Here is a 22,531-nt window from a genome sequence, read left to right as displayed (position 1 = left end):
CCAAATCACACTAGGAATTTTTTTATTAAAGGTTTTATTTATTTATTTCACAGAGAGAGATACAGTGAGAGAGGAAACACAAGCAGGGGGAGTGAGAGAGGGAGAAGCAGGCTCCTCACTGAGCAGGGAGCCCAGTGTGGGGTTCGATCCCAGGACCCTGGGATCATGACCTGAGCCAAAGGCAGATGCCTAACAACTGAGCCACCCAGGTGCCCCTAGGAATTTTTTTAATGGAAGTTAAAACAAAGAAATAATACTGTCCACCCAACAATTTGCCAAAAATTGAAAACGAATGATGATAAGCCCAGAAAGATCTCAGGAGGTGAACACACATATGCTGCTGATCAATAGGAAATTGATATAGCTTTTTTGAGGAGCCATCTGATCATAGGACTCAAATGTCTAAAAATGTTTATAGTCTTTGACATAGTAATTCCATGTCTGTATATCCTAAGCAAATACTCAGAGATATAATCAAATCTTAAGAATTTAAATATTCAGTACTTGTTTTTTTTTGTTTTTTTTTTTTTGCATCATAGCAAAACATAGAAACAAATCTAAAAGTCCAACAACAGAGGAATGATTTAGTAGATTACAGCATATCTATAGCATGGAATTTTTTTACAGTCATTATAAATGATGTTTTAGAAGAATATTGAATAGCATGGAAAAATAGTTAAGGGAATAAGCAGAACATAAAACTAGATGAGCTATATGAGCTCTCTGGATGGAGAAAATACTACATGAAAATACTCAAGAATACAAACAGCTACTATTTGTGGGTAGTGGGATAATGGAAGACTTTTATTTCCCTTTCCATTTTTCTGTAATAAACAGAATTGTTTTTAACAGAATTTGAAGTGATTTTTAAAAAGGGCTTAAAAGTTTTTAATCAGGGGTGCCTAGGTGGCCCAGTTGGTTAAGTGACTGCCTTCTCCTCAGGTCATGATCCCAGTGTCCTGGGATCAAGTCCTGCTTTGGGCTCCCTGCTCAGCAGGGAGCTACTTCTCCCTCTGTTGCTCCCCCTGCTTGTGTGCTTGCTCCCTTTGTCTCTCTGTCAAATAAGTAAATAAAATCTTAAAAAAAAAGACGGTCTTTAAAAAAAAGTTTTTAATCAGAGCTTGAAGTGCTTTTTAAAAAATCTAAAGAGTTTAGGGGCGTCTGGGTGGCTCAGACTGTTAAGCGTCTGACTCTTGATCTCCGCTCAGGTCTTGATCTCTGGGTCAGGAATTGGAGACCCACGTTGGGCTCCACGCTGGGCATGGAGCCTAATCAAAAAAAAAATTTTAAAAATAAATAAAAATCTAAAGAGTTGAAAGGTATAAACAGTAACTGCTACAAGCATAGAAATCCAGTTTCCAGCTCTATCCTAAGTGTATTTAAGCTATGAGGCACTAGCTTCTGAGTAGGAACTTGAAGACCTCCCTGTGAGTAAAGCCCACGAGTTTTAGCACGTGTAATTTTGGGTGCTCAGTTGGGCTGCACGGAACTCTTTATTTTCTGACTTTCAGTCCTAGATAACTGAGACTAACAGTAGAATCGAGTACTTGCTGGGTCAGGTTTTATTTCTGTATTTTTTTAAGTAATAAAATAAAAAGTCTTCTGGAAACCACGAGGCTGATTTCCCTTTCAGGGCCTGTCCTCGAAAGTGGTGGGGAAGCCAAGTCCAAACGAAGAACTTGCTTGCCGGCCCCGTGCCCCAGCGCCAGTACCATCAGCTTGTGGAACATCCTGCGGAATAACATTGGGAAGGATCTGTCCAAAGTGGCCATGCCAGTGGAGCTGAATGAGCCCCTGAACACACTGCAGCGGCTCTGCGAGGAGCTGGAGTACAGCGAGCTTCTGGACAAGGCCGCACAGATCCCCAGCGCCTTGGAAAGAATGGTGAGGAGTTCACCTTCCAGTGGGGCGGTACTGCCCCTGCGCCCGAGCCGCCAGCAGGCCATTCCCAGGGGCCCAGCGGTGCTAGGCCGAGCAGAGCCAAGCTCTCGGCTCCGCCTTGTGTCTTCTGGATTCTTGTGCAGACACGTTCATTTCTCACCAGCGTCTGGTTCCCCTGTGCCCAGCGGTTTTCCATCATGTGTCAGAATTTGCCGTTTTGGGGGAGCTTCTCTGTGACAGTTGGTGCCTCTGGGTAGTTCTGCTCTGTGGTTTTACGCTTCCTTTTTCTCCAGAACCTTACAAGTGATTGTTCTGATACGCCTGACTGGATAGCGTGTCTTGAGGGCTGTCTGCATGTTTATTTTTTATTATCCCGGGGAGACAGAATTTAATTTCTCAGGTGGTTTTTCTTGTCCGGGTGAATTTCCCCTGAGAATGTTTTTGTTTATTTTGGGGTCCCACAAGCAACTAGATTTTTGAAAATAACGTTTGTAGTCGAGGTTTTTACATAAGAAAGATGATTGCTCCACCCCCACTCTTTATGTAAACAAAACAAAACAAAAACTCATCTTAGAAAAATTCACCTTCTGTTCGCTACTCAGTATTACTTCTGATCACGTGATGGGTCGTCCAGCGAAGGCGCCCCCAGGTGTTTCTCATCTTTCCCCTGTCTTGTGGGGTGGTGATAAGGGACCCTGGTGGTCAGATGACAGTCAAATTGGCCCTTTCTGTGACTAGCCGAGTGTCTCCCTCTCTTGGCTCCCTCCTATGTTACCTGCTCCACAGTAAGGCCATTGTTTGTATGGGCGGCTGGGACCTCAGTGTCTTTCCCCGAATGCAGTCTTTGTCCTGGGCATTTGCTGATGGGCTAAGTTGGAGTCGGCGCAGCCCCTGGGCTTCGGGGACCTGACCCTAAGTCATCCTCTCAGTGATGGAGGACACCATTCTTTTCTAAATTCTAAGCATTCCATAGTTTTGACCCTTACTAAAACTTCATTACATTAGTAATTTGAAGATGAAGGGGAAATCTGGCTGTGGATGAGAGAGGCATCCCATGTTGTTCCACAGTCTCCGGGGACTTCTCCGTCAAAGAGACTTTCTTGATACTAATGATAATAAGAATAGGAGAGAAAAAACAAGCTCTGTGTTTTTTGGGTCTTTTTTTTTATCTTCTTTGTTACTCTTTCCTAGAGAATTTCTGCTGAACAAAGGGAGGCAAATAGCTTCTAAAGCAAGTGTGGAAAGTCAACATTTGTGGACAGTTCTATTCTTAAAAGATTGACTTTGAAGATGAAAATATTCTTCATGGTGTTTCATTCTTGTGGCGATTTAGACACCCTTAGGATGTCAGCTGATAGATTGGTGGACTTGACCTGGAGAAGGAGTTTGAGGGAAGGCTTTGCATTCCAGTACAATGCACCTGGAGGGAAAGAACAGGAAGGCATTGCCCAAGAACCATAGCTGTGGGCTGTTCACTGCCCTGCAGGTCAGCTCATGCCCCTGCATAGGATCCCTCTCAGGTTGACTCATGGTGCCTGCTCCTTCCCTCCCTTCTGCCCCCAGCCTTATGGATGATACCAGATTATGTTTTATTTTAAATTGTGAAGGTGATTCAGGGTTGTTTCAGCATTCCAGAGAGGCAATGTGAGCTTACTGTTTAACCGGTAACCAACATATGGGGAAGCAAAGAAAGGAACAGACCCCAGATTTCCAGAACAAAGACAGAACTTAGCATACTGAATTGGTTTTTATAAGCGAGTGGAAAGGTGGGTCCTATTTGCAAAAGGCTTAAGAGAAGTTGTGTGACTAGTGAACATTTATGAAAGGTGCTCAGCTTTTTACCCCCCCAGTATAAGAAACCTCATGGAATGTGCTGGGAAGGGGAGGCATTGAGATTGTTACTCACTGGTAGAAAGGGGAAGTTGCCATCACTACCTAGGTTCAATGTTCTGTACCCGCTCCCCAAAAAAGACAAGAAAAATAATGGGTCTTTTTGGTGCCCTGAAAAGGGAACTGATAAAAATGCTGAGAGCCTCACAGTGAGTGCTTATTTCATGTTTATCTGTAGTCTGTCCTTCCTTTGCCTTTTGATTTTTCATTTTCCCTCCCAGAAGAGCCAAGACTCTTTCAAAGGCACCATGCCCTGTCCTGTGGCTTGTTACAGGAAACTCAGGAAATTCCTATCAGATTTTCTTTTGTCAAAATGAGCTTGTAGGTTTCCACGGCATCCAGCTAGGAATGGGTTGCTTTTCCTGAATTTTGAGGGAAGTTTGGCTTTTTTTTTTTCTTTCCTTTTTATGCTCTTCTTCTCTCTCCTTCCTGATTATCAGGGTTAGAGGTACTGGACTTAGCTTAACAGCTCGAAGAAAACAGGGTAGCTCACTTGATAAATATCATCCTCTTGGAAGCCTCTCCCAACTGGCATCAGAGCAGACGGGCCATTTGCAAATGTTTGCTTCGTTTGTCTCTGGGCCAAAATGAACTTTATTTAAACCTGCCGCTTTGAACCAAAGTTGGCTTGGTTGTCTCTAAACCAGAGACAAGTTGTTTGCTTTCCAAAATAACCCATAAAGAGAGAAATAAAGGTTTTATTTTGTTCATGTCTTCGTAAAAAAATGTCTTGGTGACAGAGAAATAATCAAGTTCTTTCCTCCCTCCTCAGGTGTACGTGGCAGCTTTTGCCGTATCGGCATATGCATCTAGCTACTTCCGAGCTGGGAGCAAGCCCTTTAATCCTCTTCTTGGAGAAACATATGAGTGTATCCGTGAGGACAAAGGCTTCCGGTTCTTTTCAGAACAGGTGGATATATACCCTTTTTATTTGTTGCATACACCCTTTTTACCCACCCGCCCTGGAGGAGTTGCTTACACCTTCCATTACATGTGCTTTTGAAATATTTATTGTCCACCTTTTGCTGGCTTTAAAGCAGCTGAGATAATTATAGTGCTTTTACACATAAAGAGAAGGAATGATTTCCCTTGCACCGGAGCCTGACCACCCGCATGAGCATGAAGACACTAGCAGGGCCGAGCAGGCCTTTGACCGTAGGCGTCGACGGGGCCCGCTGTGTGGAGCCATAATGGGACACATTTGCAAAGGATGAAGCATTTGCCAAACTGATTTTAAAGGTTTCAAGTGTGCGCCCTTACTCATTGACCTTGTCCTTCTAGAATATGAATGCCCCCATCAAAACGGGTAGCACCAAATACAGACATTATTCTTGAGGCATCATTCATTCGTGTATTTATTCATTCGATCAATAAATATTTCTTGAGCGTGTAACTCATACCCAGCATTGTTCCAAGTGCAGGGGGACTGCGGCGGGATGGGAGCCGGGGACAGACAATGCCTGTCTTCATCTGATGTAGGGACATCCTTTATACTTATGTAGCCTGCATTCCTTGAAGTTCCATGAGCCTTTCCCACCTAAGCATTAGTCGATAATGATACTCGAGAAGAGAGAGCAGGGTCTCTGGAGCCAGCGTAAGTTCAAATCTGAGCTCTACCTCTCACCAGGTTTGTAACCCCGGGCAAGTTACCTAACCTCTCTATGCCTGAGTTTCCTCTTTAAGGTGGAAATAATGACGGTGGTACAGACCTCAGATGGCTTCGTGATGATTAAATGAGATAGTCTCTACCACACACTGGGTGTGGTGTCTGGTACATGGAGGGTGAAGTGTTATATGAGTGTTTGCAGTCATGATTAATGCACGACACCAGTTTGTAATAGTGGGATATTGGGAACATCCCAAGTATCTGTCAGTAAGGAATTGTTCAGCTAAGGTAGGATGCACTGGTACCGAAAATAAAGAAGAATCCTCGCACCCCTAGTTAAAACAACGACCCAACATGTCCACCCTCCGCATATTCTTAAATGTCAGCCTAGGAACATTAAATCCATTTGCTTTGATACATTTCTCTCCTCGCAGTTCTTAGAAAACTGAGGGAAAATGGGTGGGATGCTAGCATATTATTTTCCTTCCTGTTATCTTGCTGCCCCCTTTATCAGTGGATTTGCATTTTGGGGGTAGGAAAGGAAAGGCGGTGTAGCTGAGAGACTTAGGAGGATGGTGCTGGTCTTCACTGTCAAGGACAAGCAGCGTTCTCTGAGACTCAAAGGGAAAGGAACATATAATAATCCCAAAGCACATTTTTAGTAGATTTCCATTTAGAAGCTAAAACAAATTAAATACTGATACTGAGGAAGTGAGAGTTAAATCAGTAGTTAAAAGGAAAAGATAATTCGATTCAAATTCAACTGGGTTATTTAAATACTAAAGCTAAAATGGAATGGGAATAAATGAAAATATAATTTGGTTACCATGGCATTATATGCACTCATGTGAAAGAATTACGGCCCAAAATAGCCCAGACTCCAGCAGACAATCAGGAGAGGATGAATGGTGTAAGAAAAGAGTAGTAACGTGAGCTTGCGTGTAAAGCTGAGCTTCCATCCCGTAAGCCCCTGACAGGGCAGGGCCAAATTCAGGATCTGCTTGCACACCTCCAGTGGTGGCAGAGAGAGAAAGCAGAGCTCCTGGACACGTGTGCACAAAGACAGAAAGAGCATTATATAACTCAGTCTTTGGTTCCGTGAAATGGATCCCCAGGAAATAAGCAAGAAAGAGATCTGGTCATTGTTAGTAGTATAGGGTGTGCTGGGTGTAATGGACACCTGCTCTCACACCCTAACCCCATCACTTCCTCTGTGTGTGGCCTTGTCTAAGCTACTTAAACTTTCTGAGCCTCAATAGTGTCTTTATCTCTAAAACAGGAATGATAATGCTTAACTCCTAGGTTGCAGTAAGGCTCAAGTGAAATACTACACTAGGATATAAAATACTTGCACTGAAGACAGTAAACATTCTGCACATGGTTATTGCTCTCATCTTCAGAGGCAACTCTTAAAATTCTTTTTACTATGCAGTGTTAAGAATAGTAAATAAGATATATCTATTCTACTAATTCAAGTGGTTTGAAGGGCAGACTGTGCCTGGTGAGTCCCTGACGGAAAGCCAGCCATGTGGTACCACCAGTCCTGATCGTGATGGAGCCACTTCATCTGCCTGGAATTTCGCCTTATGGCCTCAGGTGTTGGGTTCTTTGACTACACCCAAGAATGGATGAGTCTCCCAAGGACAGAGTCACCCTAGCTAAGCCTTTAAGAAACTGACGTATAAACTAGGATGCTATTCTACGCATTTATTATAAAAAATAGACCTGTCCTGGGGACCAGAAGGCCTTGATCACATGGCCAGGCATCCTTTCTCCATAAAAAGATTACTTGGGAAACCAGAATTTCATTACCAGGTGAGTGTAGAATGAGAAGGAGAGGTGACTGTTGAATTCGAGGTGCTCAGCTGCCCACTGCCCCAGGAGTGGAAGGGGTTTGGGCAGGGCTCTCCCTTTCCTGGCCACCAGGAGACACATGAGCTCAGCCTCCTGCCCTCCCTCTCCCAGCCTTGTTTATGCTGACCCGCTGACTCATGGCGCATGAAAACCTTCTAATTTCACACACTGACAGAGCGCGCCGGGCTGTTTAGGATGTTGCACGCTGGTACCTGCCAGTGTGGCTCTTTCTGCTTCTGGCCCAGGAGACGTTCTGCTTTATGGAGCAGCATGACTCTACCAGCATGCATTATGTGCAGGTGATGCACTTCAGCTTTCAGAGTTTGAGGCTGGCTTTGCTTTCTTGTACCTCTCTGCAGTGAGTTGAGTTTACTGAATGACTAATGTAATAAGCTGGGTAGGACTCCCAAATTAGTATTTTTGGGTGGGATTTTACTCTAACATGAGCTCCATGTTGATGGAACTCATATATCCAAGTGAAAGGACCTGGAAGGAAACTACGGTAACTCGACTCTTCTATGGAGTTTTTGAGATTTGAAAATCTACATCTATCCTTTACTCCAAGGCTCTGGATGTTGTTTTGTGGTTTGGGTGGGGATGTGGTTGCTCGAAGTGGTCAGTGGCCAAAGACATTGAAGTAATTGCTTCTTCACAGGGTTTGGCTTCATCACAGCTTCGCTCCTCGGTATTGTCTCTCACCTAAAAGACCCCAAAATGCACCATCAAAATGACTCATGCGGTCAGAGACCAGCGAAGGCATTTGCTGTTCACATTTTCCTCACAACAATAACTGTTAGGTTTGCAGAGTCCTTTGTGCTTTTCGAACTTGCTCAGGATCTTATTTTTATCTTCAAAATACCGCTGTGTGGCAGGTGAGGTGAGGATCAGTTAGAGAGGCAGGGTAACTGAGGCCTAGAGCATTAGCCTTTCTCAGTGCCCGCTGTTTGACTCCAGTGGTCTCCCTCACCTTTCTTGGGGTCTCTTGTAGGTGTAGTTACGGTGCTCAGAGCTGCCAGGGTCATTGGCTGCCAATGGGAAAATAGTGTTAATGTATGCTGATCAGACGATGGGACTTGGCCTGCCATTGTCACTTAGACCAAACTCGGGTGGGACTTTGTTCCCAGCTCCCATTGTTGTCCGGGGCGTGGCCTTTGTGAATAAGCAACATTCAGGAGTAAATCAGAAACATTCCTCTCCTGTGTTCTACCCCCTGGCTCTTCCACCTTCTCCAGGGAGGAGTTTGCTTTGTGCCAAGAACTGTGATTCAGCCTTGGCTGTCTAAATAAGCTCAGAAAAAGGGGAATTCAGAAAGGACTTCCTTTTTCTCCTCTGGGACTGGGTGTCCTGCTGACAGGTTCTTCCTTACTTGGTTCTCCTGCCCCCTGGCAGGCAGCTGACCAACTGGTTTGGAGCTTCATTGGAGACTGGGTGGTTCAGAAAACTGATTTCAGTTAGCTTTGCTTCTCTTTTTATACCTTTGGGAAAGGTTTTATATGTAAAGGCTATGCAGTGAAGCTATTACCTAGAAGAGATCATTTCCTGGTGGGGCTCTGGAACGTCAGTTGTCTGATCACTGTTGCAGTCATTCTAACCATTTATTCCCCCTGGGTCCCCCTCCCCCAGCCATGTACTGTTGAGAGTTCATGACAGAAAAGCTAAATGGAGTTATTGGAAGTTACTAACCTATAAAAGATGCAAATGAAATCTTTTTTTTCTCCTTTGCTCCCTGGCCTCAGCCCTCCTTGCTTTTCTGTTACTCATCACGAGAACTCTGAACATACATTCTTGGACAGACTTATAAATACCATACCTATCACTTCTCTCCCTGCATGCTCACTCACACATTCTTGGACAGACTTATAAATACCATACCTATCACTTCTCTCCCTGCATGCTCACTCACGATAAAACAGCTCTTTCATCTACTAGTAGGCAGAGTTTGTCACTACTGATTAAAGTGGCATCTTATTTAAAGAGGTTATCAGAAGGGAAATGCAGGCTGTTCAAATAGAACTAGCAATTGATCAAATACAAGGCAGCTAAACCAGTTCTCCACTTCTGGGTCAAGTCATCACTTAATGTGTGTTTTTGTTTCTGGTTTTGGCGAGAAGCCATGGGTTTGTCAAACAAAGTGATGAACTCTGAACATGGGGGAAGAGAAAATAATTGGTGCAACTGCATTCTCCCCCAGAATCAGGCCAGCATCCTTCGCATCATCCTTAATAGCTTTTTCTTAGAATCCATATCCTATTGATCAGCAGCCAGCCATTTTTCACTGCCTCCCCCACTGGTGCTGGCCTCCAAGCCCAAGCCAACGTAATCAATGAGTAGGATCATTGCAGTAGACTCATTAGCGGGTCTCTTGTTTCCATAACCAATTTCTCACCCAACAGCCAGAATGATTGCTTCAAAACAGGAGCAACACCTGCTCTACACCTTCCAATGATTTTCCCTGTCACTTGGAATAAAATCCAAAGTCCTGGCCATGGCCTCTCAAAGCCCCTGAGATGCTAGCCCTGGAGATCAGGCCTGTCCCACCTCTGCTCATTTGGCGTCAGCCACACTGGCCTTCTGCCTCTCTTATAATATTCAGAGCGTTGGCCAGCCCTGAGCAGTGCCTGTGTCCTCTGCCTGGGGTGCGTTTCTCCCAGTTTTCCATGTGGTGAACTTCCTTATTTCTTCTAGCCCCAGACGATTCCATTGTAGAGAGTCCTGCCCCTACCACCCTGCCTAGAATAGCGCTCCCACTTACCATCCCCCCATCCTCATGCCTTGCATTCTGCTCCTTAACACCTGTCACTACCGACAAATTATGTCCTTATTTCTTTATCTATCTCGCCCACTTCTGCACCAAAATGTATTGTTTCTTCAGTGATTAGGACAGTGCTGGACACATCAGAGGCAGTCAGTAAACGGTGAGCGCCATGGGATTTCTCACCTGGCTCCTGCACCTGCATGATTTCTCACCTGGCACTTGTCCTCTTTTCTATAAGCTGCCCTTCGAGGTTGGAGGCGAGTCAGGAACTGGGTAGAATCTATAGTTAGGTCCTTGGACAGCTGCAGAAGTGATGTATTTAAGGAATATTTTTCTAAATCTGAAAAAGATATACTCACACAAATACGCAAATATTAAAATGTATTCTTTCCCCACCTGCTTCTCCCCATACCATTCACGTCTTATATTAAGTACATTTAAAGCATCAATAAAAAATGATCAGGTCAGGGTGAAGAAAGTCTTGAGATATACAAATAAATGACAGGAATTCTCAACTAGTAGGGGAACTCACTGACTTTGGGCTTATAGAAAGAAAGATACATATAAATACCTGCACAGTAAGAACCATATATGCTAAATTCCTGAATGTTTGGGAATCTTTACCAGTTGGAAATTGCTCTTATTTGGGATGGAGAGGAAGAGGCAGAGAGGGATGCTAAAAACCCATCTAAATTGGATTTATCCAGTAAGCTGACAGACAGTGTCTGCTTCAGGGCTGGGTCAGTTCAGACTCAAATACCTTTCTGGGTTACATCTGGGTTAAGATGTAACGAGAATAGAAACTCAACTAAATCCAACACCTAGATAGGTTAGATTGGGCTCATCATTCTCTATTCCAGTAGATTTTAAAAAAAAAGATTGCCATCAACAAAAATTAGATTATGAACCTTGAATTACCCCCTTTCAGTGGACCTTTGAGTTAGTCAAAGCCTTAGTATAATCTTTTTCCAATTGGCTGACATCCACCGATGCTAGGATTTGAAGAGACATTGAGAATTAGATATTAGCTTTAGAGCATTTTGAAGTCAGAGGGACCCTCAGATCTCATTTTACAATGACATAAATGAGACTCAGAGAAATTGGAAGTTCAGACTCAAAAGATTCTTTGTCTAAATATCCATGAGATCTTAATGGTGTGTGGAGGCTTTGGGGAGGACCAGAGCCCAGCTTTGAGAGCAGCCATAGAGAGACAACTGGGACATAAAAAAGCACTGGATTTGAGATCAGAGGACCTTAGTTTAAAGCACCCCCACCATCACTAATTAACTGTGTAGCATTGGACAGGTTCTTTGTTTCCTAATTTATAGAATAAGGCTAATGAAGACACAAGGTCACCATGGTAACTCAATGGAAATACTACTGATGAGAAATGGCTAAAATTTAGTCCCTGCCCACTTCTTACCAGCATAAGGTTCTGTAGTTTTATATGTGTCATCTTTTTGTTTGTAAAGCCAGTGGGCTTAGCCCTATTTTATAGATGAGGTAACTCGGGCCCAAAGGCTTAAACACTTGCTCAAGGCCCTTCAGCCATTAGATGATGTTGCCGAGTTAAGACCTACATCCCTGGGACTCCAGAAGTACCCCCTTGTTCCCTGATGCTAGTGCAGCACATGGTAGGTGCTCCAGGAATGTTTCATGAATAAATACCTGTTGTGAGGAAATATCTCAAAGGAAAATAAGACTTCACTTTAATTTTCCTGGGAAGCTTTGTTAACTTCTTAAAAGCAATGTGCACCAAATAAATCACTCCCAAAGGCCCTTTTAAGCCATAAAAAAAAAAAAAAAAAAAAGCAAAATCACTGATATCTGAATGTTGAAATTTCTTCATCCAGAAAACAGCTTTTGAACCCACGTAAAGGTACTCTGCTAAGCACTGATTCATGTATTTGACACATTAGCTTTAAAAGGTCGAAGTTGCATTTTTATGGGACGTATATATATTTTATGGTATGATAGGGCTTCTTTTATAATTCATGTGGGTAGTATATTTATCCCAGTTTTATGGGATTTAAAATTATTACAGAAGAGGTTTATAGTTTGTATATACTGTATTTTGCTTTGATGTTTGACGTTTGTAGCCAGATTTGGCCACACCTATAAAATGCCAAATTCTTGATCAAGGCTGTGAACCCTGCATTTTTTACTACATTGTTTCTGTGGGAATGAATATGATCTACTTTTAATAATCCACTTTAAAATATGCCTATGTTCTGGGGGAAGGGGCACATTCCATAGCTCCTCACCGGGGGCACTGAGGGGTGGGGAGGGAGGGAAGGAAGAAGTAGGGGGCAGGTGTTGTCTTCCCTGGTTTTGTTCTATATGATCCCAAGGTTTAATAGTTAACTCCACTGTTTTCATTGAGAGCTGGTGAGGAGGAAGGGGGAACAGGGATGCAGCATTTTGTGATATAAAATATCTCCAAGGATTTCAATGAAAAAAAGACAATGAAGGCCAGCAGAGAGTTGCATTTTAGGACTTGGGCTTCTAAATCATGCTGGAAGTGAAAATTGCTCTGGAAAATCCCATAGACACAGAGCGAGGGGCCACATTCCTAAGAGGCCTGTGGGAACTGAAATCATCCAAGGGGTAGCAAATTTGCATCTCCCACCTCATATCAGATCTGGCATTTATGTTTATTGAGACCTGAAAGATACATGGACTATTGAAATCTTTGTCTCTACTTTTCTTCGGGTCAAGCTGGTACAGTTGAAATTCCGTCAGTTAAATGTGTATGTGGAATGACTCGCCTAGCCTAGCCTGTTCTAGAGTTCTCCACCTAAAGTGACAGGCTTTCAGACCATGTTCCTCATTACAGCTGAGGGTCCAGAGCAAGGTGAGTGGTTGGAGATGTGTCACCTCCCCATTGAATGAATACCACTGACGTAAACCGAAAATGCTGGGTTTGACCTCTGTTTCTTCCCTGTCGGTGTGTTTGGGAAACATTACTGAATTTTTCTGGTTTTGGTCTCCTCATATGTGATGGAGGCATTAGGCTGGATGCTCTAAATGTAAGATACTTGCTAAGAACCCGCAACGTCAGAGAAACTGTGAGACACTGCTGGCTGCATTAGTCTGGGTTCACTGGTCCTGAATTATAATCGTGGTACGTACAATGCTCACTTGCCTCGAATTACTGAGATAATGAAGAAACCCAGCTCAGGAGCCATTTTCTCTTTAGCTTCTTCATTAGTGAACAGAACAGAAGTAATGACCCCAAGGACAAAACCCAGGGAAATGTGCAACAGCCTCCATTACAGGGGATTCTCTTTCCTGGAACAAAATTACATATTTACTCAAGAATTTTTTATCTTGACAGAAAATGAATAAAATGTTTTTCTTAGTAGTTGACTAACGTTTCTTCAGTAATTGCTTGGCTCTTTTTTATAGAAACATTATTCTTTTAAAAAATTGTCTTGGACCAGTCTTATAGGTGATTTGAAAAGAGGCTGAGTTTTGTGATGCAGAGTTTTCAAAACAACAAAACCTGCTGAGCCAAGAACATTTTTGTGTTTCTCAGAGGTAGCATTTTAAAATATTTATTATCTGATACCTTAATTAAAACATTTGCAGGTACTTTCTCAACAGCTAATAGACATTTTGACATGGGTAGCCAGTGTCGGATTATATGGTTTAAGAGCGGGCAGCCCTTGCCTGACCCTGCTTTTGTTTTTACATCTTTCAAAACGTGTCTCTATCCCCAACATTTGCCTCTTGGCTGTTTTTCCTGTACTTCAGGAGGCTTCCATGCAACTGATTTCTTCTCAGGCCTGACAAACTTGAGTGAACTGGGGCTGACTGTATCAGGAGCGCCCTCTTGAGGACCGGTTTGTTGAAGGAAAACTAAAGTTTTCATTCACTTAGACACTGCACAGTGTTACCTCTCAAGGCAGGGGCGAAGGAATGGATTTCATGAGACCCAAGAGTGAATTAAGTTTTTGTTTTCTGGCCTTTGTTTCCATCAGGTCAGCCACCATCCACCTATCTCTGCTTGTCACGCTGAGTCTGGAAATTTTGTTTTCTGGCAAGGTAATGTGCTCATATATTTGTCCTCTGTCATTTTTTGTAATGTTATAGATCTGTTTTATTCAGGAACTACTGCAAGTGCTTCTTAAGATCACAGGTAGGACCCTGGACTTGGGCCTTGTTGCATGGGTCTGCACCACTTGGTATTCTTGCCTCTCATCCCTGAACAATTACCGATACTTGCCTACTTCGTAATTAAGGATTCAGGAGGATAATTTAGTTGTGCCTTAAAAAAAAAAAAAAAATTCTTCATCTGTGTCTGGGCCACCACTATTTACTCCTGTAACTTTTTCTCTAATTCCACAGCCACTTGAAATGCCTTGTGTATTTCAAGAGACACTAAATATTTACAGGTATTTATCAGAGTCTAGACAACAGGGTTCTTTTTGCTTTTGAAAAGTTTTAATTTTATTTCTAAACAGCATGTTTTAGATTGCTGGTTTTTTTTAGTTTGGGGGTCGTTGTCTCTCTATTCAGTTTGGATTTTGGATTTTGGAAGAGGGTGGGTTGTTCTGAAGAATAAATAAGACCGCAAATATTTTCTAAATGGGTTAATTAATTTTATTAACTTATATATTTATTCAAAAGGCACAGTGTACAATTTGAGGAAAATTTGAGCATCTTGGCTTTCCAGACAATGAGCACACATCGGTTTTTAAAGCATTTTTCTCTGTTAACAGTGATGACACTTGATTTACCCCTTTGCCTTAAAAAAAAAAATCTATATAATTTAAGAGTTTTGAAAATACACTTTGTTTAAAAAAAAAAAAAGTTCCTTCCCCCACCTTAGTCCCCAGCCACCCAGGTCCTCTCTCTGGAGGCAAAATTCCAATTTAGGTTACAAGTACCATAGTACTTTTTCTGAATCTTTGCCATTAAAGGTTAGAATTGAAGCTTGATTAAAAACATCTCTTAATTTCACTGAAACCCCCTGGGAATAATTCTTAGAAGATCTGTAACCTTCTAATTGCTAAATGTTACTGACCCTGTAAGCACTTTATTATTATTTTTAAGTAATGGATTAGGCAACGAGAAGGATTTTCTCCAAGTAGTTTCTCTGTGCTCCTCACCTTACACAACAGTTTTCTCCTCGGTCCCCTTCTTTTCTTCCTCATCAGCCTTTTTCCTGGGCAGTCCCACCTATTCCCATAGGCTCACAACTCCCAGATCTTGCTTTTTAATCCAATCTGACATTTCTCTGCCTTTTAATCATGTTGCTTAGGCCATTTACATTTATTATGATTATTGATAGAGTTGGATTTAAATGTGGCCTCTTAGTATTTGTTGTCTTTTTGTTTCATCTGTTCTTTGTTTCCCTTGCTTTCTTTTTCTGCCTTCTTTTGGACTGAATACTTTCTATGATTCCCTCATATCTCCTTTGTAGACTTATTAGCTATACCTCCTCGTTTCGTTTTTCAGTTATTACTTTAGGATTTATGTTATGTATCTTTATCATAAGTCTGTCTTCAAGTAATATTATGCCACTTCACACATTGTGGACATGTTTTATTTATGTGTGTTATAAACCCCACAATACATCATTACTGCTTTTGCTTTAAACAGTCATCTTTTTTTTTTTTTTGGTAAAAACTTTATTGAGCTATAATTTGTATATCATACAATTCACCTAATTAAAAGGTATAGTTCGATGATTTTTAGGATATTCACAAAGATGTCCAATTATCATCACAATCAATTTAAGAACATTTTCATCACTCCAGAGGTACCTGGGTGGCTCAGTCAGTTGAGCATCTGGCTCTTGATTTTGGCTCGTATCATGATCTCAGGGTTGTGGGACTGAGCCCTGCGTTGGGCTCTGTTCTCAGTGCGGCATATGCTTGAGATTCTCTCTCTTCCTCTCCCTCTACCCCTCCCCCCGCTCGAGCTCAATAAATAAATAAATAAATAAATAAAATCTTTTAAAAAAAAGGACATTTTTATTATCACTCCAAAAAACAAAAAAACCAACAACAACCCCGTTAGCTAGTACCTACCCCCACCCCAACTTCCATCAACCTCTTTCATCCTTAGGCAAACCCTTAGCTACTTTCTATCTCTATAGATTTGCCTGTTCTGGATATTTTATTTAAGTGAAATCATGTATATGTGGCCAGGGGCTGCCTGGTCCCAGCCCTCTCACTCTCCTGGATCATGGCCATGGCACCCTACTGGCCTCCCTGCTTTCACATTTGCTCCCCCAGGGTCTGTGTATTGTCATGCCGCACTCAGAGCAATCACCTGTCTCTGCCATCCTTTTTCTATCCCTTTTTAAAATTCTATTTCTAGTCTCTCTTTTTTTTAAAAGATTTTATTTATTTATTTGACAGAGAGAGAGAGACAGCGAGAGAGGGAACACAAGCAGGGGGAGTGGGAGAGGGAGAAGCAGGCTTCCCGCTGAGCAGGGAGCCCGATGCGGGGCTCGATCCCAGGACCCTGGGATCATGACCTGAGCCCAAGGCAGACGCTTAACTGACTGAGCCACCCAGGCGCCCTCTACCCTATTCTTTTTCTATTTCTCTCCCTGTTGGTGCCACCATTTATGCAAGTGAGATAAATACGAAATCATCTACAAATTCTCCCTGTCTTTCAGGATCTGCATCTAATTTGCCAACTAGTTCTATTTCTACTTCTTTCCTGGTTCTGGAATCCTTCCCTTCTGCTCTATCCACTACTGTCTTAGTTCACTTCATCCTCCCTTATCTCTTGATCAGTTACAGCAGCTTTGTAACTTGTCACCTTGCTTCTCATCTCTTGTGCTCCTGGTCCATTCCCTGTATTACTCCCAATTGTCTTTGCAAAGTCTGTATCTAATCACATGTGTTTTCTGTCTAAACAAACATCTTATTTCCCCCCAGTGCATACATACCAAACTTCCTTGCCTGGCTCCTAGAGCCCACTGTTTTTGTACTCAGTCTGTCTCTCTGCTTTTCTCTCTAAACAATCCAAGACCCATAGGACAGACGCACACCCTGTTCTCTTATATCTCTCTCCCTTGGAACAAGCTGTCTTATACCTTCTATCCCTTTTTCTCTGCCTGGTGAACTCCTGCTTATTCTTCAAAGCCTGATCTAAGTGGCCCCTCCTAATGCTTTCCCAAGAGTGTTGGTCATTCCTGCTTCTCTGGCTCCATTTCGTCTTAAAATATACTCAGTTATAACCCCTGCCTCTCTGTTTGAGTATTACTTGTTTTCACTTTTGTCTGCCTTTCATACCATGAGTCCCAAGAGAGGGACTTTATCTTATAATTTTAATTTTCCTGATTTTGTTCCAGATATTTAGTTGGTACTTAGATTGAATGAAAAGTTACCCTATAATGTAATGGATTTTATTATGAAGAGATTGTTCTATGTAGGGATTATTTATCCAGCCTAAGAATTCTTTGATCTGTGTAGCTCTCCTGCTAAATATGTGCTAATTGGTATTTCATTTCAGATGTGAGATGGAAAAACAAATTCTGGGGCAAATCTATGGAAATTGTTCCCATTGGCACAACCCATGTGACTCTGCCAGCGTAAGTTCTTCTGTGGTTGGGAACTGCACAGAATTTAGGGCCAAGATACAGCTTTAGGAATGGGATTCCCATTATACCCCATGGTGCTGAGTATATGTTTTTTTTTTTTTCTTTTAATTGGTTTGACAGTAAGTTCAAATGTAGCTCATTTTGACAAGCTCACATTTTCTTTCCTTCAAATGGGAATGCTACCTGGAAACCAAAGTTCCCTGAACAGAAGCTTTTTAAAAACTCATTTTCACTTTCTAACAAAATCAAGAATGGTAGTTTTGCTTTAACATTGTTGTCGTACCTCACTGTCAAAATTCCTTTTAAGAAAAATATGATCTTGATCCTCCAGGGTTTATTGATCCTCATTTATAAAGCAAAATGGCTGCGAGGGTGGCTTCTAGGGTGGGGCCAGCAGGACTCAGGTGCTCACTTACTAACTGCAAATCCTTGGGCAGGTTACTTAACCTTCCTGATCACTAGTTCCCTCATCTATAAAATGGGAATAATAAACTACCTACTTTGCAGGACTGCTGTGAAGATTAAACAGGTAATATACGTAAAGCATTGAAAAAAGTACTTGGCACAGAGCCTATGCCATGTTAAGTGTTTGGTCTTATTACCATTATCCTCACAACTGTTATATGACTCTGTAAGCGGTGCCTGAATACTTTCGCATCATAAAAAGGTTTAAGACATGTGTATCTTAAGATTTATATATGAGATAGATCTGTGTCTCTGCACACACACACACACACAGGTATACATATGTACACATATAGATGTGTGTGTTCGTGTGTGTGTGTGTGTGTGCAGAGAGAGAGGAGATGGTGAGAACACCACACCTTCCCCACTGCCTCTTCCCTTTTCTAGTCTGATGACTTAGACAAATCACCTCTGGCTCTCAGTTTTCTCCTCTGTCCAAAGAGAGAGTGGGTTTTTCCAGATCACCAGCTTCTAGTGAAATCCCTGGCAGCTTCCGGAGTGCCCAACCCTGCCTGCTGTGGCCTGCCGTGGCCCGCTGTACCCTCGTGTCTCCTCAGAGAGCGGAAGCTCACGAGGCCCAGCACGGCTTCAGCCCTCAGTCAGTGTTGGTTCCGTAAACGAAGAAATGAGTAATTCATCCTGTGACTTATTTTTTTAAATAGCAATATTTGTTTGCATTTGCTGCTGGCTCTTCTGGGAATTGTTAACGTCACTGTTTCCTCCTTTACAGCTTCGGAGATCATTTTGAGTGGAACAAAGTGACCTCTTGCATCCATAACATCTTAAGTGGGCAGAGGTGGATTGAGCACTACGGAGAGATTGTCATCAAGAACCTGAATGATGACTCCTGCCACTGCAAAGTGAATTTTATAAAGGTAACCCAGGTGGCCCCTTGAGCTCGACCCTAGAAAGGCCTTGGCAGAGCTGGGGCCCGAGGGCACAGGATATCTCGGAACGTCTCACCTTCCCCTGGTGCCATCGGACAAACAATGCCAGGAGCTCCCTGGTGTCCCCCTTCCTAACCTCTCTCACCTGGATCAGGGCCATGGCCCTGGCTTCTCTCCTTCCACTCGTATTCCGCTATGGTCTGTCCTCAAGGCAGTAGCCAGAGGGACCCTTTTAAAACATAACTCATCATGCGACAATATGCATGAAGCTTGAAGACATTATGCTCAGTGTAATCAGCCAGACACGAAAGGACAAATACTGTGTGACCCCACTTGTGAGGTACCTAGAGCAGTCAGACTCATAGAGACAGAAAGTAGAACGGTGATACCAGGGGCTGGGGGGTTGGGGAATGGGATTTGGTGTTTAATGGACACACAGTTTCAGTTTGGGAAGATGAAAAAAGTTCTGGAAATATATAATGATAATGGTTGCACAGCATTGTGAATGTGTTTAATGTCACTGAATTGTATGCTTAGAAATGGTTAAAGGGATACATTTTGTTATGTATATTTTACTAGAATTTAAAAAAAGAAAGTCATGGTGTATATCACAGAAGTCCCCCCCTACAACTTCCATCTTTCCCAGTATAAAAGCCCGCCTCCTGACAATGCCCACAAGGCCCTGTGTGGTATGCGCTGCCCACCCACCCCTTATGTTCACACACGCGCACGCACACCCGCACGTATGCACCTCTGTGAACACACAAGCCTACACATGGCTGTATGTACACACACCCGCCGATATGTGCGTAGGTGTGCATGCGCGCACGCGCACACCCACTCCTTTCTCTCCAGTCTCAGCTCCCCCCACCCCCTCCTCCCCTTCCTTCCCCACCATCCTCTGACCACACTGGCTCTTCTCTCTCCCCCTCCTTCTGCTTGGGTCCCTTTCCCCAGATCCTTCCATCATCAGCCCTGCCTTGTTAGTCACTTTCTGTCACATCCCATTCTCTTCAAAGTGTTCATTCCCACCCAGAGTTAACTTGCTCACTGTTGGTTTACTTGGGTATTTTCATTTTCTGTTCCCCTCACCCTCCTCACCATCCCTGAGTCGGGAAAGGCAAAAGCCTGATCTAATCTTGCTCACTGCTGGAGGCTGATGTCTGGAAAGGCTCATGAACATTCATAGGGTAAATGAACAGATTGGCCAAAGGCAAAAGCATGGAATAGTCTGCTTAACTTTCCAAGTGCTTTGATTCCCTTAGATTCCTCTTGCCCTTAAAAATTTCATGTATTTAGGGCGCCTGGGTGACTCAGTCGTTAAGTGTCTGCCTTCGGCTCAGGTCATGATCCCAGGGTCCTGGGATCGAGTCCCACATCGGGCTCCCTGCTCAGCGGGAAGCCTGCTTCTCCCTCTCCCACTCCCCCTGCTTGTGTTCCTGCTCTCACTATCTCTCTCTCTGTCAAATAAATAAATAAAATCTTTAAAAAAAATTTCATAAATTTAAAATGGTCTTAAAGGAGTATTTGCATTTAATTAAGGTCAAAATCCTAAGCAGAGAGATGAGGCTCTAATTGTGGAATTTCATGCAGTACCTCTCCGCACCACCTCTAGCTGCTGGGGGACATTATGGAGAGGTGGACTGGAGTCTGTCTTATATCCTATAATTCAGACTGGAGTGTAGACAGATAAAAAGCTAATAGTGTTTAGGGTGAAATAAAAATGAACCTGCCTCGAAAACTTCACGGAGGCTCTCTGCAAAAAGAAGAAAAGGCAACCTGGAGTAGGGATATATGCCCCCGTCCAGGTGAGGGCACCTGCTTCTCAGCGGCTCCCCCAAGAAAATGTGCTCGAGTCCCCTTTCTACCATCCACCTGGTACTCACACACTTAGGGCCAGAGGATCGATTTCTGTGGCTATGAGAGAGGAGGGAAGTAGAACACTGGATGTGTCCCTGGTGTTGAAAGAGACTCTGAAAGCAGATGTAGCCCTTCCCAGATGGACTGCCTTCCTCTGGGGCGTCCCACCGTATTGCCAGCATTGGATTTGTCAGCAAGTATCTGTAACAGAAAATCTGACTCCTGCTTCCGAATAAACTTAAGAGCCTAGGCAGCATTTGTTTCCCTTTTCCTCCATTTTTACATGAGTAGAGACCTCAGGTTTATGTTTCTGATGCAGCTCTGTGATGTTGCTGTCCTCTGCCCTTCCTCCCATCTTCCCCACAGACACAAAATGGGGAAATCAAACCACCAGAATATGGCCCCAAAATGTTGCTCAACTTTATTGGCTTCCAAATATGGATTCTGTTTTGGATGAAAATAGCACGAGGAGTTTTGATTTATGAAGTAATGCCTTCCATTCTTTCGTAGAGATTTTTTAGGGCAGCCAGGTAGTTGGGAGACTCGAGGAAAAATCCACTCTAGGGAGTTCGACCCCCCTCTGCTGGCCAGCTTGCGGTACTGTATAAAACCCGCAAGGCTGAGCTGGATTGCGCTGCTCTCAGATCAGGACCAATCCACAGGGTGAATATGGGTCGCATCACGTTCCAGTGGATTGGATGAACAAATCTAGTTTGGGGGAGAAATGGTGGGAGAAACAGAAAATTGGTTGCTTTACAAAGGAGCCTCCTTTATTGGTTTACAAAAGACTGTCTAGTTCCTGTCGAGAAAAAATATATATGAGTTACTTTTCTCTGAAATTGTAATAGTCAAGAGCCATGGTGACATCCACAGAACAGCTATTCCCGGGCGGTGGGGGTGGGGAGGGGCTTAAGAGCCAACCGCATTACTTGGCCAATGTGTGAGACCTGAGCCTTGCCTTCTGATGTTGTATGTAACAAAGGTAGGGGGGAGAAACCTGTATCTCTCACAAATGTTGATTGTTGCGTTGCAAACTATAAATAAATAAAGGGTTAGATGTTAATTTCTATTAAGTAATTAAAAGTATGATTTTAAAAAAAGCCAGAACCCGGAACTGGCAAATTATATGCAATGTAGACTCAGTCCTATGGTTTTTTTTTTTCTTTACTTTTGTTTTTCTCTTAATATCTATAATAAGTTGACTCCAAAGTACTAAACCGCTAACTCTCATTTGAATCCTAGGCGAAATACTGGAGCACTAACGCCCGTGAGATTGAAGGTACAGTATTTGACAAGAATGGAAAAGCGGTGCATCGGCTCTTCGGGAAATGGCACGAAAGCATCTACTGCGGTGGCTCCTCTTCGTCCGCTTGTGTCTGGAGAGCGAGTCGGTACCCCGGTTAATCAGTCTCGGGCCAGGGGTCGGGGGGCATGGCCAGAGGAACTGCGGACGGGCTGGCATCAGTGTCTGCCGTCCAGGGTCTCCAGCCTCTGCCTGCTTTGAACTCTGTTCGAGCAACCAGCCCTTCTTTCATTCACCAGTCCTATCTCAAACTCATCCTTGTGCTTCTCACCGACACCTCAGGTGGTCTGCTAGGTCCTGGGTTCTTCATCCCAGAACAAAGCCATTGCTCATCCACGGTTACTCTCTCCGAGGAAGTCTTCCGGGCTACACACATCACTCCTGTGCCTATCCTGGGTGTTGAGAAGGAGTGGCAGTGAAGTACAAGAGGTCATTCTAGAGTAAGAATGAATAAAGAGAAAACTTA

At 43.2% G+C, this 22,531-nt stretch overlaps 1 protein-coding gene across 7 annotated transcripts in view; it reads left to right on the top strand.

Moving 5' to 3' along the window:
• OSBPL3 (oxysterol binding protein like 3) overlaps positions 1-22,531 on the top strand; it is a 173,154-nt gene that overhangs the window by 138,060 nt on the left and 12,563 nt on the right. For all 7 annotated transcript variants that reach the window (XM_025873042.2, XM_025873043.2, XM_025873039.2 and 4 more), the window contains 6 exons: positions 1,634-1,884; positions 4,544-4,681; positions 13,970-14,033; positions 17,463-17,541; positions 18,746-18,890; positions 22,005-22,149. In XM_025873042.2, coding sequence (XP_025728827.1) covers positions 1,634-1,884; positions 4,544-4,681; positions 13,970-14,033; positions 17,463-17,541; positions 18,746-18,890; positions 22,005-22,149 — 822 coding nt within the window. The remainder of the gene's footprint in view (positions 1-1,633; positions 1,885-4,543; positions 4,682-13,969; positions 14,034-17,462; positions 17,542-18,745; positions 18,891-22,004; positions 22,150-22,531) is intronic.

The sequence above is a fragment of the Callorhinus ursinus genome, unplaced genomic scaffold (genome assembly GCF_003265705.2).
Source record: "Callorhinus ursinus isolate GAN/ISIS: 27379988/994484 unplaced genomic scaffold, GSC_fseal_2.0 scaffold12, whole genome shotgun sequence".
Classification (NCBI taxonomy): domain Eukaryota; kingdom Metazoa; phylum Chordata; class Mammalia; order Carnivora; family Otariidae; genus Callorhinus; species Callorhinus ursinus.
The sequence above is the reverse complement of the archived record's forward strand: the minus strand, read 5'-3'. Positions and strand labels throughout refer to the sequence as shown.